Source organism: Eretmochelys imbricata, chromosome 24 (genome assembly GCF_965152235.1).
Source record: "Eretmochelys imbricata isolate rEreImb1 chromosome 24, rEreImb1.hap1, whole genome shotgun sequence".
NCBI classification, from domain to species: Eukaryota; Metazoa; Chordata; order Testudines; family Cheloniidae; genus Eretmochelys; species Eretmochelys imbricata.
In genome coordinates, this window is record NC_135595.1 from 17,397,872 (window position 1) to 17,415,271 (window position 17,400).

Sequence of the window (17,400 nt, forward strand, 5' to 3'; positions counted from 1 at the left end):
CCCCCCGGACCTACGCGGGGGGAGACACGGTCCCGGAAACGTCAACACGGGACAGAATCGCTCAGGGAAGATTCACCGGAGCCTCCAGGGCTCCCCGGGACCTGCCCCCCCCCGCCCCGTACTGATCCCCCCACGGGCGAGGGATTCGGTGCCCACGGAATTGGGCTGGGGGAGGAAAAGGTGCGGGAGAGAACCCAGGAGTCCTGGCTCCCAGCCCGCCCACCGCCCAGAGAACCCAGGAGTCCTGGCTCCCTGCCTCCCCCACCAGCCCCCCATTCCAGAGAACCCAGGAGGGCTCCCTGCCTCCCCCCCCCAGCCCCCATTCCAGAGAACCCAGGAGTCCTGGCTCCCTGCCTCCCCCCCCTCCCCGCCCCAGCCCTCATTCCAGAGAACCCAGGAGTCCTGGGTCCCAGTCCCCCCCCAACCACTAACACCACTCCCCTCCCACATCAGCAGGCCCCATTTGACCCCCAGGGACCGGATGAATCAGAGCCATGGCTCGCTGCGAGGGCCCCCCATCGCTGCCCCCCAGCCCCGGCTCGGCCTGACGCAGCCTCTGGCCCCAGGCCCAGCCCACGGCCAGGCTGCAATAGACTGGGGCTGTTTCCAGGGGATTGGGGGGGGGGGGGGCTCATCCAGCACAGAGCTGCAGCTGCTTCTGGGGTGGGGCAGCTGGGGAACAGCCACACATAACGCCTCACGGGGACGGCTCGCTAGAGATGAGAGCGGGAAGGAAGAAGGATCCTGTGTCAAATCCAGCCACAGGAGGGATCAGGCAGCAGGAAATCCCCCTCCTTGGCTATTGCCAAATAACCAGGGCCAATGCACGGGGGCCTGATGGCCACGAAGGAGCCGGGGGCTGCGGGTCGGGAGTGAGGGGCACCGGCAGGGCTGGGGGGTGGACCTGGGGCTGGGCTGGCAGGGGGCTGCGGGTCGGGAGTGAGGGGCACCGGCAGGGCTGGGGTGTGGACCCGGGGCTGGGCTGGCAGGGGGCTGCGGGTCGGGAGTGAGGGGCACCGGCAGGGCTGGGGTGTGGACCCGGGGCTGGGCTGGCAGGGGGCTGCGGGTCGGGAGTGAGGGGCACCGGCAGGGCTGGGGGGTGGACCCGGGGCTGGGCTGGCAGGGGGCTGCGGGTCGGGAGTGAGGGGCACCGGCAGGGCTGGGGGGTGGACCCGGGGCTGGGCTGGCAGGGGGCTGCGGGTCGGGAGTGAGGGGCACCGGCAGGGCTGGGGGGTGGACCCGGGGCTGGGCTGGCAGGGGGCTGCGGGTCGGGAGTGAGGGGCACCGGCAGGGCTGGGGGGTGGACCCGGGGCTGGGCTGGCAGGGGGCTGCGGGTCGGGAGTGAGGGGCACCGGCAGCGCTGGGGGGTGGACCCGGGGCTGGGCTGGCAGGGGGCTGGGGTCGGGAGTGAGGGGCACCGGCAGGGCTGGGGGGTGGACCCGGGGCTGGGCTGGCAGGGGGCTGCGGGTCGGGAGTGAGGGGCACCGGCAGCGCTGGGGGGTGGACCCGGGGCTGGGCTGGCAGGGGGCTGGGGTCGGGAGTGAGGGGCACCGGCAGGGCTGGGGGGTGGACCCGGGGCTGGGCTGGCAGGGGGCTGCGGGTCGGGAGTGAGGGGCACCGGCAGCGCTGACCTTCTGCCAGGTTTCTCTCCGCATTGATCTATTTTGGGACGAGGCAGCTGCTCCCATCAAGGCTCCTTCTCCCCCCGTCCCCGGGCCGCTGGGTCCCTGACTCATCCAGAGGTGGGTGGGGAGGAGATCTGAGGCTGGGGGCTCTGCAGGGAGCTGAGGGGGCCAACGGGGAGGAGGGGGCCAGGATGGAGGCTGCAGAATCCAGGCCAAGAACCGGCTGCCAAGGTCATCGCCCTGGAAAACGGCCTAGATAGAGCTTAGCCCGTGCCCCTCACTCCCGACCCGCAGCCCCCTGCCCGCCCAGCCCAGCCCCCCCTCTGCTCTGCCGGTGCCCCTCACTCCCGACCCGCAGCCCCCTGCCCGCCCAGCCCAGCCCCCCTCTGCTCTGCCGGTGCCCCTCACTCCCGACCCGCAGCCCCCTGCCCGCCCAGCCCAGCCCCCCCTCTGCTCTGCCGGTGCCCCTCACTCCCGACCCGCAGCCCCCTGCCCGCCCAGCCCAGCCCCCCCTCTGCTCTGCCGGTGCCCCTCACTCCCGACCCGCAGCCCCCTGCCCGCCCAGCCCAGCCCCCCTCTGCTCTGCCGGTGCCCCTCACTCCCGACCCGCAGCCCCCTGCCCGCCCAGCCCAGCCCCCCTCTGCTCTGCCGGTGCCCCTCACTCCCGACCCGCAGCCCCCTGCCCGCCCAGCCCAGCCCCCCCTCTGCTCTGCCGGTGCCCCTCACTCCCGACCCGCAGCCCCCTGCCCGCCCAGCCCAGCCCCCGCTCTGCTCTGCCGGTGCCCCTCACTCCCGACCCGCAGCCCCCTGCCCGCCCAGCCCAGCCCCCCTCTGCTCTGCCGGTGCCCCTCACTCCCGACCCGCAGCCCCCTGCCCGCCCAGCCCAGCCCAGCCCCCCTCTGCTCTGCCGGTGCCCCTCACTCCCGACCCGCAGCCCCCTGCCCGCCCAGCCCAGCCCCCGCTCTGCTCTGCCGGTGCCCCTCAGTCCTGACCCGCAGCCCCCTGCTAAACCAGCTGCCCTGCCCCACACTGTTCTGCCGATACCTGTCAGGTCTAGCTCTGGGTGGGGAGTGGCGTCTAGTGGTCAGAGCACAGGGGGCTGGGAGCCAGGACTCCTGGGTTCCATCCCCAGCTCCAGGAGGGGAGTGGGGTCCAGTTGTTTTTGCTGGGGGGAGCTGGGAGCCCGGACTCCTGGGTTCTATTCCATCCATTCTGTGGATGAAGGGAAAGCAGTGGATGTATTGTTTCTTGACTTTAGCAAAGCTTTTGACACGGTCTCCCACAGTATTCTTGTCAGCAAGTTAAGGAAGTACGGGCTGGATGAATGCACTATAAGGTGGGTAGAAAGCTGGCTAGATTGTCAGGCTCAACGGGTAGTGATCAATGGCTCCATGTCTAGTTGGCAGCCGGTATCGAGTGGAGTGCCCCAGGGGTCGGTCCTGGGGCCGGTTTTGTTCAATATCTTCATAAATGATCTGGAGGATGGTGTGGATTGCACTCTCAGCAAATTTGCGGATGATACTAAACTGGGAGGAGTGGTAGATACGCTGGAGGGCAGGGATAGGATACAGAGGGACCTAGACAAATTGGAGGATTGGGCCAAAAGAAATCTGATGAGGTTCAATAAGGATAAGTGCAGAGTCCTGCACTTAGGATGGAAGAATCCAATGCACCGCTACAGACTAGGGACCGAATGGCTCGGCAGCAGTTCTGCGGAAAAGGACCTAGGGGTGACAGTGGACGAGAAGCTGGATATGAGTCAGCAGTGTGCCCTTGTTGACAAGAAGGCCAATGGCATTTTGGGATGTATAAGTAGGGGCATAGCGAGCAGATCTAGGGACAGGACTGTACCCCTCTATTCGGCATTGGTGAGGCCTCATCTGGAGAACTGTGTCCAGGTTTGGGCCCCACACTACAAGAAGGATGTGGAAAAATTAGAGAGTCCAGCGAAGGGGAACAAAAATGATTAGGGGTCTAGAACACATGACTTATGAGGAGAGGCTGAGGGAGCTGGGATTGTTTAGTCTGCAGGAGAGAAGAATGAGGGGGGATTTGATAGCTGCTTTCAACTACCTGAAAGGGGGTTTCAAAGAGGATGGATCTAGACTGTTCTCAGTGGTAGCAGATGACAGAACGAGGAGTAATGGTCTCAAGTTGCAGTGGGGGAGGTTTAGGTTGGATATTAGGAAAAACTTTTTCACTAGGAGGGTGGTGAAACACTGGAATGCGTTACCTAGGGAGGTGGTGGAATCTCCTTCCTTGGAAGTTTTTAAGGTCAGGCTTGACAAAGCCCTGGCTGGGATGATTTAACTGGGAATTGGTCCTGCTTCGAGCAGGGGGTTGGACTAGATGACCTTCAGGGGTCCCTTCCAACCCTGATATTCTATGATTCTATGATTCTATGATTCATTGCCACTGGCTGCCCATAGCTGGCACGGGGGGTGGGCTATGGGTGGGGATCTGAGCGGCTACTTAGCCTGTCTGGGGGGCTACAGCGGATGGGGGGTGACTGGCAGAGGAGAGGATTCAGTCTCCATGTTGGGGGTGGGGGGAGCTGGACCTGCCCATTGGACAGGCGGCGGGGGAGGGGGAGGGCAAAGACTCCCTGGGACCCCTGGCCGGGGGGGGGGGGGAAGGGGGGTGGAACCGAGCCCGGAACTAACCAGCCTCCCTCTCTCTCCCCCCCAGGCACCGCGCTCCCCTTCCCCCTCCAGCTGCCCCCTGGCCCCCCTGGCGGTGCTGCTGGGGGGGAACCTCTCGATCCCACTCTCCTACCCCCCGGCCCAGCCGCCCCCCCGAATCGTGTGGCAGAGGAACCAGATGGCGCTGGCGGACGGACACCTGGGTCCCAACGGCTCGGTGGCCGTGGCCCAGGTGTACCAGGGCCGGCTCAGCGTGGACCCCCAAGGGGGGGCGCTCACCATCACCCCCGTGGCCCTCCAGGACACCGGCATCTACACGGTCGAGGTCTTCCCACTGGGGGGCCAGGTGTGGCGGGGAGACGTCCAGGTGGAGGTGTATGGTAAGCGAGGACGGCCCGGATGCCTGGGTTCTATGCCGAGCCCTGGGAGGGGAATGGGTTTCAGTGTTGTGGGGGGGAGCTCGGAGCCAGGACACCTGGGTTCTCTCCCCCCTCTGGGAGGGGAGCGGGGGTCTAGGGGATAGAGAAGAAGGGGGAGGGGCTGGGAGTCAGGACACCTGGGTTCTCTCCCCCCTCTGGGAGGGGATTGTGGTCTAGTGGATAGAGAAGAGGGGGGAGGGGCTGGGAGTCAGGACACCTGGGTTCTCTCCCCCCTCTGGGAGGGGATTGTGGTCTAGTGGATAGAGAAGAGGGGGGGAGGGGTTGGGAGGCAGGACACCTGGGTTCTCTCCCCATGCCTGTTTCCTTCCCGCAGAGCTGGTAGGGAAGGTCTCTGTGACGCCCCCTTCCCTGGAGGTGACCGAAGGCGCCAGGTTGGCGGTTCTCACCTGCACCCCCATGCGGGGCACCATCACCTGGACCAAGGATGGGCAAAGCCTGGACCAGGACCCCCGGTTCCGGGTCTCGGCCGGGACCCTCCAGATCAGCTGGCCCGAGCGGAACGACACCGGCAGCTACGACTGCACCGTGTCCAACCCCTTCAGCAACGGCATCGGCATCGCCCAGATCCGGGTCTATTGTGAGCGCAGGCCGGACGCCGGGGTAGATGGGCCTGAGCCGGGGGGCGGGCGGGCTGGGCCCCTCCGGGGCGGGGATCCCGGGCTGCCTGGGCCAAGGGGGCAGCAGGGGAGACCAGACTCGCTCCCCCGGTTCTGACTCAGTTCCCTTCCCAGACGGGCCGGACCCCCCCACGATCCACATCTCGTCGGACCGTGACCCGGAGCCCCAGCGCTACGTCCGGGGTGAACAGCACGGTGGGGCTCTCCTGCCGGGCCCCGTCGGACCCCCCCGCCCAGATCTACTGGAGCCTGGCCGACGCCAGCGACCCCCTGGTCCCGGCCCAGCCGGACCTGACGCTGCCCCGGGTCCAGCTCAGCCAGGCCGGGCCCTACTCCTGCCTCGCCAGCAACCCGCACACCCAGCACCGGCTCCGCACCACCGTGACCCTCACCGTCACCCGTGAGTGCCCTGGGCCCTTCCCCTCCAGGGGGCGCCAGCCCCCATCTGTCCCCAGGGCGGGGGCAGGCTGGCTCAGGGGGGCGGGGAATGGGGCACGGGGCCTTTCTTCTCCAGGGGGCACCAGCCCCCATCTGTCCCCAGGGCGGGGGCAGGCTGGCTCAGGGGGGCGGGGAATGGGGCACTGGGCCTTTCTTCTCCAGGGGGCACCAGCCCCCATCTGTCCCCAGGGCGGGGGCAGGCTGGCTCAGGGGGGCGGGGAATGGGGCACGGGGACTTTCTTCTCCAGGGGGCACCAGCCCCCATCTGTCCCCAGGGCGGGGGGCAGGCTGGCTCAGGGGGGCGGGGAATGGGGCACTGGGCCTTTCTTCTCCAGGGGGCACCAGCCCCCATCTGTCCCCAGGGCGGGGGCAGGCTGGCTCAGGGGGCAGGGAATGGGGGACGGGGTCTTTCCCCTCCAGGGGGCACCAGCCCCCATCTGTCCCTGGGGCGGGGAATGGGGCACAGGGCCTGTCCCTTCCAGGGGGCACCAGGTTCCCAGCCAGCCCCGGGGCAGGGGATTGGCTGGCTCGGGGGCGGGGGAGGGGTTATGGGGCTGATCTGTTTCTCTCTCTCTCCCCCCCCGCCCCAGAGATCCCCCCCGGTTCCCCCTCCTGCTCCCTGGACTCCGTGGCCAATGGCACGGCCCTTCGCTTCCGCTGCTCCTGGCCGGGGGGCTCCCCGGCTCCCAGCCTCAGTCTGCAGGGGCTGCCGGGGGGTGGGGAGCAGGGCGTCGGCCCCGCCCTCGAGCGAACCCTGAGCTCCCTCCTGCCGGCCCTGAGTGGTACCCGGGTCACCTGCCTGGGGAGACACCTCGCCGCCGAGGGGACCTGCAGCATGACTCCTGGTGAGACCCCAGCCCCAACGCCGGGGGGCAGTACCGGCTTCGGCCACCGGGGGCAGCACCGGGCTTGGGCCCGATGGGTAGGGAGCACGGACCCTGACCCTAACTCTAGGGAGGGGCTGGCACCCCCTGGGGGGAGGGGCAGGGGGTCCCTGCCACATGGGTGGGGCGTGGGCCGTGTCGGCAGCGTTGGGGTCCATGGATGGGGGGATGGGAGGAGTGAATGTCCAGTGGGTGGGGCTAGCATCCAGTGGGTGTGGCCTGGAGTGTGAGGGTGGAGCTAAAGTCCAGCTGGTGGGGGGGCCCGGGCCAGGATACTATGGGCGGGGCTAGCATCCAGGGGGAGGGGCCAGATGCGACGGGTGGGGCTAGCATTCAGGGGGAGGGGCCAGGATTCTGTGGGTGGGGTTAGCATCCAGGGGGAGGGGCCAGGATGCTATGGGAGGAGCTAGCTCCAGGGGGGAAGGACCTGGAACGATGGGGCGGAGTTAACGCCTGGCAACTCCACCCAAATCAACCCCGCAACCCTCCCCCTCCCCCCAGAAGCCCCCTCTGGGGTCTCTCTCTCATTCCAGGCCTCCCTGGACCCCGGGGGCACCGTCCTGCTGGATCTGCAGTGCCAGGGCACCTACCGGCCTGTGGAGATCACCTGGGCCCGGCACGGGGAGCCGCTGGGCCCGGGTGGGCGGTACCGGGTCAGCGCCGGCGGGGCCCGACTCACCATCAGCAACTTCACGGCCCCGCAGGACCTGGGGGGCTACTCGGTGCGGTGCCAAAACCCACTGGGCTCGCAGGAGAGTAACCTCACGCTGACGGGTGAGAACCCAGGAGTCCTGGCTCCCTACCCCCCTCCGCCACTGCTGTAACCGCTAGACCCCGCTCCCTTCCCCGAGCTGCGGATGGAACCCAGGAGTCCTGTCCACACAGATCAGGGGCACAGGCCCCTCCCTCTAACCCTCCCTCCTCTGTGCAGGTCCCTCCATCTCCGGCTGGAGCCTGGCGCGTGGTTCGGAGCCCGGCTCGGCCCGGCTGAGCTGGGTGGTGCCGGAGGGCTCCGTGGTCACTGGGTTTTGGATCCAGGTCCAGGGGCCCCCCGGGGGGCCGGGCGGCTGGGGAGTGGCAGACGCTGCAGACACTAGGGGGCGCCACTCGCTCCAGCACCGTGGTGGGGCTCCAACCCCAAACCCCCTATTCCTTCCGGCTGCTGCCTCTGCTGGGAGACCAGGCTGGGGAGCCCAGCCACACGCAGACGCTCCCATCAGGTGAGTATGGGGGGGCTGGGAGCCAGGACTCCTGGGTTCTCTCCCTGGCTTTGGGAGGGGAGCGGGATCTAGTGGTCAGAGCAGGGGGGGCTGGGAGCCGGGACTCTGGGAGGGGAATGGGGTCTAGTGGGTTAGAGCAGGGGGGGCTGGGAGCCCGGACTCCTGGGTTCTCTCCCTGTCTCCTCTCTCCCTGCAGCCTCTACCCTGGGCCCCGGCGCCATTGCAGGCATCGTGTTGGGGTCGATCCTGGGCATGATCCTGCTCCTTGCCCTCCTCGTGCTCCTGATCTGGTTCCTCCGGGCGCGATGGGGTGAGTCCGAAGCCGGGGTCCCCCCACCCCCAGAGCATCCCAGGAAGGAGGTCTGGGGGCAGGATACACTGCTCTCGGCCAATCAGATGCAAGGGTAGAATTGCTACCCTGCTCCTAGCCAATGGGAGGGAGGGCTGGTTTTATCCAATCAGATGCAAAGATTGGAATCACTGCTATGCCCGCGGCCAATCAGAAGACAAGTGGGGGTGGGGTTGCTTAGGTATGTGCTGACCAATCAGATGCAGGGATGGACATTGAGCTGTTTCTAGCCAGTCAGATGCAAGGGGTGAGATTTTTCCCCAGCTTTGGCCAATCACACGGCAAGGGGGAGTCACTGTTTGTTGGGCCAATCAGTTGCAAGGGGGCAGTGTCAATTAGATGTTGTCCAATCACAGCCAAAAGGCAGAATTATTCTCCTGTTCTCAGCCAATCAGATGCCAGGATGGGCTTAGTGGCCTTCTACTGCCCAATCAGGAAGAAGGGGCCATTGTCATTGGCCAATGAGCACCAGCCATTGTCCAATCCAAATGCACTGGCTCTGGCATTATCCAATTGGAATTTGGGGGGAGACACAGGCCTTCGGGCACCAGCCAGTCGGAATTCACTGTTTCAGTTGGGGTGGGGGAGAGGGAGCTGGTACTGGCCAATCGAAATTCAGGGAGATGGGAAGGACGGGGGGGTGCCTTGGCACCAGCCAATGAAAAGAAAGGGAATCAGTCAGTGGTCTTACCACCAGCCAATGAGAATTGAGTGTTCCTGGCACCAGCCAATGGGGCTCCTTTTCTCTATCCTAGGAAAGCAGGAGAAGATGCCCCTGACCCCACCCGGGACCCACCAGCATTACCTTCCCCGTCAGGTGAGAGTGAGGGGGCGGGGCCAGCTGGGGGGCAGGGCCTAGAGCTGGGTTCTGCAGATGATGACTTGCCCGTGCCTCAGTTTCCCCATCCTGAAGTGGGACGCTGACGGCGGGTTGCTCTGTTCCAGTTCCCGAACGGGGAGAGAGTCTGACCCTGTCGAGCCCCCAGCACCCCCCTCCGGGGCATCTTTGCGCTGCTCCTGGGGGGATGGCAACCTGTCCTTCATCAGCTACGAGGACCATCTGCGCATCCACGGCCCCCCCGCCTCCGGGGTAAGTGCCCCCCCCCCGCAGCATGGCAAAAATCTACTGAGTCCCCACCCCACCCCCATTCAACCCTCGCCCATCCCCCCAGCACAGCGCCCCCTGCTGAGCCCCCATCCTGCCCCCTGAAGCACGGCGCCCCCTGCTGAACCCTCGCCCATCCACCCAGCACCCTGTTGTCCCCCCCTTGCAGCACAGCGCCCCCTGCTGTGCCCCCTAGCGCTGCTCGGGGGCATCGGGCAGGCCCTGACTGCTAGGGGAGAGCCCCCACCCTGCCAGTACGTCTCTCATTCACCTTCCTCTTCCCAGCCCGGGTGTCCGGGAGACGGCCGGGGCCCCGGGCTCCCATCTCTGGCCAGTGGGCAGGGCCCCAGGACAGCACGCAGCGCCACGCGGGTGTGACAGGCCCAGGAGGGAGATCCGGCGTGGGAGCCAGGCGTCCAGGAGAGCCTTATAGGGGCTGAGTGCCAGCAATGAACCCAGGCGTCCGGGAGGCACCTATAGAATGGACTGAGCCTGCATAGGACGAGGCTCCGTGGGCACGGTCTGGGCTCCCTGGAGTGTCCCCTGGCCCTGTGCTGGCCCCCCAACCTCCCCAGAACAGACTATGGGACTAGGAGGGATCCACAGGCCTCGACTGGGAGAAAGGGACTGGCCTGGAGGGGGGCGGGACTTCCTGTCTTTCTTGATGTGCTTGGGAAGAGGGTGGGACTTCCTGTTTTTGCAAATTATCTCAGGTTATACATAGCTCTGATTAGATCTCTGGAGAGAGAGAGAGAGAGAGAGAGAGAGAGAGAATTACGACTGTCTGTGCCTGCATCCCCCATCCCCATCCGTACCCCTCTGTCCACTCATCCCTCCATCCGCGTCCTTCCTTCCATCTCCATCCACCCGTCCCTCCATCCGCATCCATCCATCTCCATCCCCATCCGTACCCCTCCGTCCACTCATCCCTCCATCCGCGTCCTTCCTTCCATCTCCATCCACCCGTCCCTCCATCCGCATCCATCCATCTCCATCCCCATCCGTACCCCTCTGTCCACTTCTCCCTCCATCCGCATCCATCCATCTCCATCCCCATCCGTACCCCTCCGTCCACTCATCCCTCCATCCGCATCCATCCATCTCCATCCCCATCCATACACCTCTGTCCACTCATCCCTCCATCCGCGTCCTTCCTTCCATCTCCATCCACCCGTCCCTCCATCCGCATCCATCCATCTCCATCCCCATCCGTACCCCTCTGTCCACTTCTCCCTCCATCCGCATCCATCCATCTCCATCCCCATCCGTACCCCTCTGTCCACTCATCCCTCCATCCGCGTCCTTCCTTCCATCTCCATCCACCCGTCCCTCCATCCGCATCCATCCATCTCCATCCCCATCCGTACCCCTCTGTCCACTCATCCCTCCATCCGCATCCTTCCTTCCATCTCCATCCACCCGTCCCTCCATCCGCATCCATCCATCTCCATCCCCATCCGTACCCCTCCGTCCACTCATCGCTCCATCCGCATCCTTCCTTCCATCTCCATCCACCCGTCCCTCCATCCACATCCATCCTTCCCATCTCCATCCCCATCCATACACCTCTGTCCACTCATCCCTCCATCCGCATCCTTCCTTCCATCTCCATGCATCCATCCATCTCCATCCTCATCCTCCCACATCCCTCCCCCCATAACACCCCATCCATGCCCCCCCCCAGCTGTGACACCGTTGCAGACTCCTGGTTTGGCGGGGGGGGGGGGGCGGGAGGTTGACGGCGGGAGCTCGTTTCGGCGGCGGGTGCCGCTGTCACAGGGGTTGATCTATTTTGCGCGTAACAGCCATTTCTATTTTTAACAACATGATTTTGGAACTTTTCTTGCCCATCAAGCCCCTCCCTCCGGCGGGCGCGGTGGAGGCTGGTGTCTGTTGACTCCCTAGAGCAGCCTGAATCCACAGGGAAAGACTTGCCACTGAGGCACGTTTTCTTTTAAACACGATTAACCTGTGGAACTCCCTCCCACATGATATGAAGGCCAGGAAGAGCCTGAAAGGACAGGAGGTGCCCCCTCCTCGGGGCGGGAACGAGCCCTTCTGTGTGTGTTTTCCTAGCTGCAGCCCACGCTGACCCCCCCTCTCAGCACCTCCCCACAGGGTCCCCCAAACTCTAGCTCGCTGCACCCCCCTCCTGCACGGACAATCCGTCCCCTCCAGACTGACGGACCCTGGCTTTGAATCATGACCCCAGCGTGGAGGGTCGGGGCGGGGGGCAGCCCCCAGACTGGCTGATCCATGGGGCAGAAGGGAGTGTAACAAACAAGGGCAGGATGGAGGGGCTAATTCATTTAACCCCTTGGCTTCAGAGAGAAAGGAGGGGGGACCGACGCCAGAGCAACGCAGTTAGGAGAGATGAAGGGGAAATAAGAGAGACCCTGAAGTTGGAGCGGGGGGCTGCGGGTTGGGATTGAGGGACACCAGCAAAGGGGTGGGGGGCAGGACTGGGATATGGGTTATGGGATCTCTGCACATAGAAACAGGTGCAAACAACCAATAATAGAGCCCCAGAGTCCTGGCTCCCCCCCCCCCCCCGCCTCCCTCCACCACACTGGACCCCACTCCCCTCCCAGAGCCAGGGATGGAACCCAGGAGTCCTGGGGGTGGGGGGCTGGGCGAAGGGGGGTCTGTGTCCACGCCGTGGGGGGTTCCCGTTGTTAGGCCCCGCTGAGTGGCAGTTTCCTGCCAGCTTCTTGTCCCCCCAACCCCTGCCACCGTACTGCCCCCTCCCGCCCCCACACATGCTAGCCTCGCCCCCTCCCCCTCCCCCAGCCCCGAGCCAACAGTTCCCAGCATCCTGCAGGGCTCTGCCAGTGCCCCTCACTCCCGACCTGCAGCCCCCCTGCTCCCCCAGTGCTGGGCTCCCCCCGCCCCCCAACTCTGCCGATGCCCCCAACTCCAAACCCGCAGACCCTGCTAGTCCAGCCCTCTGCTCCCCCTGCCCCCCAACTCTGCTGATGCACCTCACTCCTGACCCACAGCCCCCCTGCTCCCCCAGTGCTGGGCTCCCCCCGCCCCCCAGCTCTGCTGATGCCCCTCACTCCTGACCCATGGCCCTTGAAGAAGATGGCGGCTCCCTTTCCAGTGGCTGGAAAAGCAAATTCTCTGGCCTGCTGGGCCCGATCCTGCCCCCCTGGGCTCTGCGGCTCGAGGGGAAATAGCCAGAAAGAGAAATACAGGGTGGGGCAGTGGGGGGGGGGTCGTCTCAGCTTGTGCACCCACCGGGCCCATGGCATCCCCCATCCGCCACCTCCCTGGGTGCCCCCTCAAATTCAGGGACCCCCACCCTATGCTGGTGGGATTCTGTGCCCCCCAGTGCCCGTCCCCATGCCAGGGGCTCCCCCCGATTTTATTCTCCTTCCCCCTCCTTTCTTGCTCCCCTCCTGCTTCCCCACCCCCCTTTGAGTGCCCCTGGGGGCACTCACACAGCCCCTCCCCCGCCTCCCCCACCGCCCCCCCCAGGGCGGAGTGGGTGTTGGGGGTGACCCTCACCCTGGGGCGTGTGACTGTGACACCCAGCCCCCCCAATGGACGTACCCACGTCCACCCTCCAGCCATCCTCCCTCTGCCCCCATCCAGCCCGCCCCACCAGCCAGCCCCTCCCCCCACTATCCATCCACCCCCCCCCCCCCCGCAACCATCTATCTCCATACACACCCCTCCATCCAGCCTCCCCCCCCCAGGAACAGAAGAACCGCCACACGGGGTCCGACCAAGGGGCCATCCAGCCCAGGGTCCCGTCTGCCGACAGTGGCCAGTGCCCGGTGCCCCAGGGGGAGCGACCCGAACAGGGAATCATCCAGTGACCCACCCCCTGGCGCCCATTCCCAGCGGCTGGTAAACTGAGGCTCGGGGCCCGACCCCCCACACCAGACGCCAGGCCTGCGTTGCTGCTTTTATTGCATTTTATTGGAAAAAGGATTCTCGGGATTTATTTTTTATGGTTTTTTTTTCACGTCGTCCCCCCTCCCCACGGAGTTTTGACAAATGAAATGAAAGGGGGTTTGGATCAAAGGAAAATCGAGCGAGAGACCCCAGAGAGTCCCTCGCGAGGGGAGCATGGGTGGGGGGGGAAGAAATGAGCCGCCCCCCACGGCCCCAGACCCCCAGTGGCAATGGAAGACAAAGTGGCTTTTTAGTGGTTTCTTGCAATAAAGTCCCCCCCGCCCTTTTTTTTACAATAGTTTTTTTGTCGTTTTTTCCCATTTGTGTTGCAAACGTTGAGGTACAGAATCGAGCTGCATGGCCCTGTCCCCCGTGAGCCTCTGGGCTGGGCCTGGCCTCCTTTGGGGGCTCTGCTGCGGACCCTGCGGCCTGCCCCAGTCCTTCCCTGCTGCATTCCTCCTCCCCGGTCCCTTCTCCGTTCCCTCTCTCCTGGGCTACCCCTCCGCTCCCCCCTTCGCCCATTCCTCCTCCCGGTTCCTTCTCCGTTCCCTCTCTCCTGGGCTACCCCTCCGCTCCCCCCCTTCGCCCATTCCTCCTCCAGGTCCCTTCTCCGTTCCTCTCTCCTGGGCTACCCCTCCGCTCCCCCCTTCGCCCATTCCTCCTCCCCGGTCCCTTCTCCGTTCCCTCTCTCCTGGGCTACCCCTCCGCTCCCCCCTTCGCCCATTCCTCCTCCAGGTCCCTTCTCCGTTCCCTCTCTCCTGGGCTACCCCTCCGCTCCCCCCCTTCGCCCATTCCTCCTCCCGGTCCCTTCTCCGTTCCCTCTCTCCTGGGCTACCCCTCCGCTCCCCCCTTCGCCCATTCCTCCTCCAGGTCCCTTCTCCGTTCCCTCTCTCCTGGGCTTACCCCTCCGCTCCCCCCTTCGCCCATTCCTCCTCCCGGTCCTTTCTCCGTTCCCTCTCTCCTGGGTTACCCCTCCGCTCCCCCCTTCGCCCATTCCTCCTTCCGGTCCCTTCTCCGTTCCCTCTCTCCTGGGCTACCCCTCCGCTCCCCCCTTCGCCCATTCCTCCTCCCGGTCCCTTCTCCGTTCCCTCTCTCCTGGGCTACCCCTCCGCTCCCCCCTTCGCCCATTCCTCCTCCCGGTCCTTCTCCGTTCCCTCTCTCCTGGGCTACCCCTCCGCTCCCCCCTTCGCCCATTCCTCCTCCAGGTCCCTTCTCCGTTCCCTCTCTCCTGGGCTACCCCTCCGCTCCCCCCTTCGCCCATTCCTCCTCCCGGTTCCTTCTCCGTTCCCTCTCTCCTGGGCTACCCCTCCGCTCCCCCCTTCGCCCATTCCTCCTCCCGGTCCCTTCTCCGTTCCCTCTCTCCTGGCTACCCCTCCGCTCCCCCCTTCGCCCATTCCTCCTCCAGGTCCCTTCTCCGTTCCCTCTCTCCTGGGCTACCCCTCCGCTCCCCCCTTCGCCCATTCCTCCTCCAGGTCCCTTCTCCGTTCCCTCTCTCCTGGGCTACCCCCTCCGCTCCGTCCTTCGCCCATTCCTCCTCCAGGTCCCCTTCTCCGTTCCCTCTCTCCTGGGCTACCCCTCCGCTCCCCCCTTCGCCCATTCCTCCTCCCGGTCCCTTCTCCGTTCCCTCTCTCCTGGGCTACCCCTCCGCTCCCCCCTTCGCCCATTCCTCCTTCCGGTCCCTTCTCCGTTCCCTCTCTCCTGGGCTACCCCTCCGCTCCCCCCTTCGCCCATTCCTCCTCCCGGTCCCTTCTCCGTTCCCTCTCTCCTGGGTTACCCCTCCGCTCCCCCCTTCGCCCATTCCTCCTCCCGGTCCCTTCTCCGTTCCCTCTCTCCTGGGCTACCCCTCCGCTCCGTCCTTCGCCCATTCCTCCTCCCGGTCCCTTCTCCGTTCCCTCTCTCCTGGGCTACCCTCCGCTCCCCCCTTCGCCCATTCCTCCTCCCGGTCCCTTCTCCGTTCCTCTCTCCTGGGCTACCCCTCCGCTCCCCCCTTCGCCCATTCCTCCTTCCGGTCCTTCTCCGTTCCCTCTCTCCTGGGCTACCCCTCGCTCCCCCCCCCTTCGCCCATTCCTCCTCCCGGTCCCTTCTCCGTTCCCTCTCTCCTGGGTTACCCCTCCGCTCCCTCCTTCGCCCATTCCTCCTTCCGGTCCCTTCTCCATTCCCTCTCTCCTGGGCTACCCCTCCGCTCCGTCCTTCGCCCATTCCTCCTCCCGGTCCCTTCTCCGTTCCCTCTCTCCTGGGCTACCCCTCCGCTCCCCCCTTCGCCCCATTCCTCCTTCCCCCCGGTCCCTTCTCCGTTCCCTCTCTCCTGGGCTACCCCTCCGCTCCCCCCTTCGCCCATTCCTCCTCCCGGTCCCTTCTCCGTTCCCTCTCTCCTGGCTACCCCCTCCGCTCCGTCCTTCGCCCATTCCTCCTTCCGGGTCCCTTCTCCGTTCCCTCTCTCCTGGGCTACCCCTCCGCTCCCCCCTTCGCCCATTCCTCCTCCCGGTCCCTTCTCCGTTCCCTCTCTCCTGGGCTACCCCTCCGCTCCCCCCTTCGCCCATTCCTCCTCCCGGTCCCTTCTCCGTTCCCTCTCTTCCGCCTCACCTCACGTATTCCATTTCTCCTTCCTCCATTCCTCTTTTCACTCCCTGCTGCATTCCCTTCATCCTGCTGCTCGCCTTTCTCTCCTCCATTCCTCTTTCCTCGTTCTCCACCCCCCTCCCAGTGCAAGGTGCACCCCAGCTTCTCCAGCCGCCCTCCCACCCTTAACCTGCCCCCCCGGGCCTGAGATTCTAGCAACACCCTGAGGTGGAGAGAACAAGGACTCCCCCATCTAGGTCACCTGCAGCAGCCACTCAGCCCTTCAAAGCTCTTGCCCCCCCCCATCAGCTACTCCCACCCCTTGCCAAAACCAGCCCACCTCCCTGGCTCTGGGAGAAACCAAGTCAGGAGCCAGCCACTGCTTTGCACGAGCTCCAAGCGTACAAACCAAAAAGGGGTCAAGTGGGTGGTTTCCCCTTCGCTATCTGTGTTTTGCACTGTGTTAACACCTGGCTTGCACAATGCTAATTTCTGTTTCCACAGTCCGCACACCCTGATCACACCGGCTTTGCATCGTGTTGACACCTGTTCATACATTCGGTACACCATGGTTACACTTGCTTTGCACAATGTTTACACGCTGTTTACACATACTTTACATGAGGTTTACAGATGTCTTGCCCCAGGTTTACACTCAGTTTACATGTGCTTTATGCATGTTTACATACGCTTGGCTGAGAGTTTACACCACATTTACCCGTACTGGCCACGCCGTTTACCTGTGCTTTGAAAACAGGGCGTGACATGTATTTTGCACAGAATAGACACACTCCCTGCACCAGCCTTGCACAGTTTACCTGTGGCTGACACTTTACACCTGGCTTACATGCAGGTTGCAAAACCTTTACACCCAGTTTTACATGTTCACACGTTCTGTGGGTGCTGTTCTATACCTCGTTTACACAGAGTTGACAAGTAGTTTGCACAAAATTACCATTTGGCTTGCACGTACTGTACCCGAAACATACACCATGTTTACGTGTGGCTTACACTTGGTTTACTCATGTTTACATGCTCTTGTGCATGTGGTTTCAACCCTGTTTAGATGATGGTCACAAAGTGTGTACACCCTGTTTCACATGCTTTAGCCAGGGTTTAGGTATGTGTTTTTTTTTGTTTTTTTGTTTTTTTCTTTGCCACTAGCTCCCACACTGCTTGCACGTGCTTTACACAGCACTTACATTTGGCTTGCATGTAACTGACTCATGCTTTACACAGACTGTACAACTCATTTACACGTATTTGCATCTGCTTTACACTGAATGTACACACGCTTTACAGTGATACTGCATGCCCTGTACATAAGCTGGTATACGCAGAAGTTAGGCCTTGCTCCCCCATTGTTTGCACTTAAGTTACTCAGAGTTTGCACCTTGTTTACCTAGGTTTGACCTGTAGTTTACACCTTGTTTGCATGCAGTTTACACCTTGTTCACCCCTGCTTTACAGACAACTTATGCCATGGTTACACATTGCTTGCACCTCCATTGCACAGAGTTTGCTCCTTGTTTGCACAGGCTTGACACCTGGTTCATGGCTGTGAGCACTTCCTGAGTCCCACGTGAACAGCTGTAAATCAAATTCACAACATCCATGT

At 64.1% G+C, this 17,400-nt stretch overlaps 1 protein-coding gene across 1 annotated transcript; it reads left to right on the forward strand.

Moving 5' to 3' along the window:
* The first annotated feature begins 4,445 nt into the window (after window positions 1-4,445).
* Window positions 4,446-9,952, forward strand: VSIG10L (V-set and immunoglobulin domain containing 10 like). Its single transcript, XM_077841680.1, is given in 11 exon segments — window positions 4,446-4,647; window positions 5,021-5,284; window positions 5,439-5,506; window positions 5,508-5,724; window positions 6,353-6,607; window positions 7,148-7,420; window positions 7,578-7,866; window positions 8,063-8,176; window positions 8,971-9,032; window positions 9,161-9,305; window positions 9,606-9,952. Coding segments are annotated over 11 exon segments (2,037 nt in total). The 3' UTR covers window positions 9,754-9,952.
* Window positions 9,953-17,400: the final 7,448 nt, after the last annotated feature.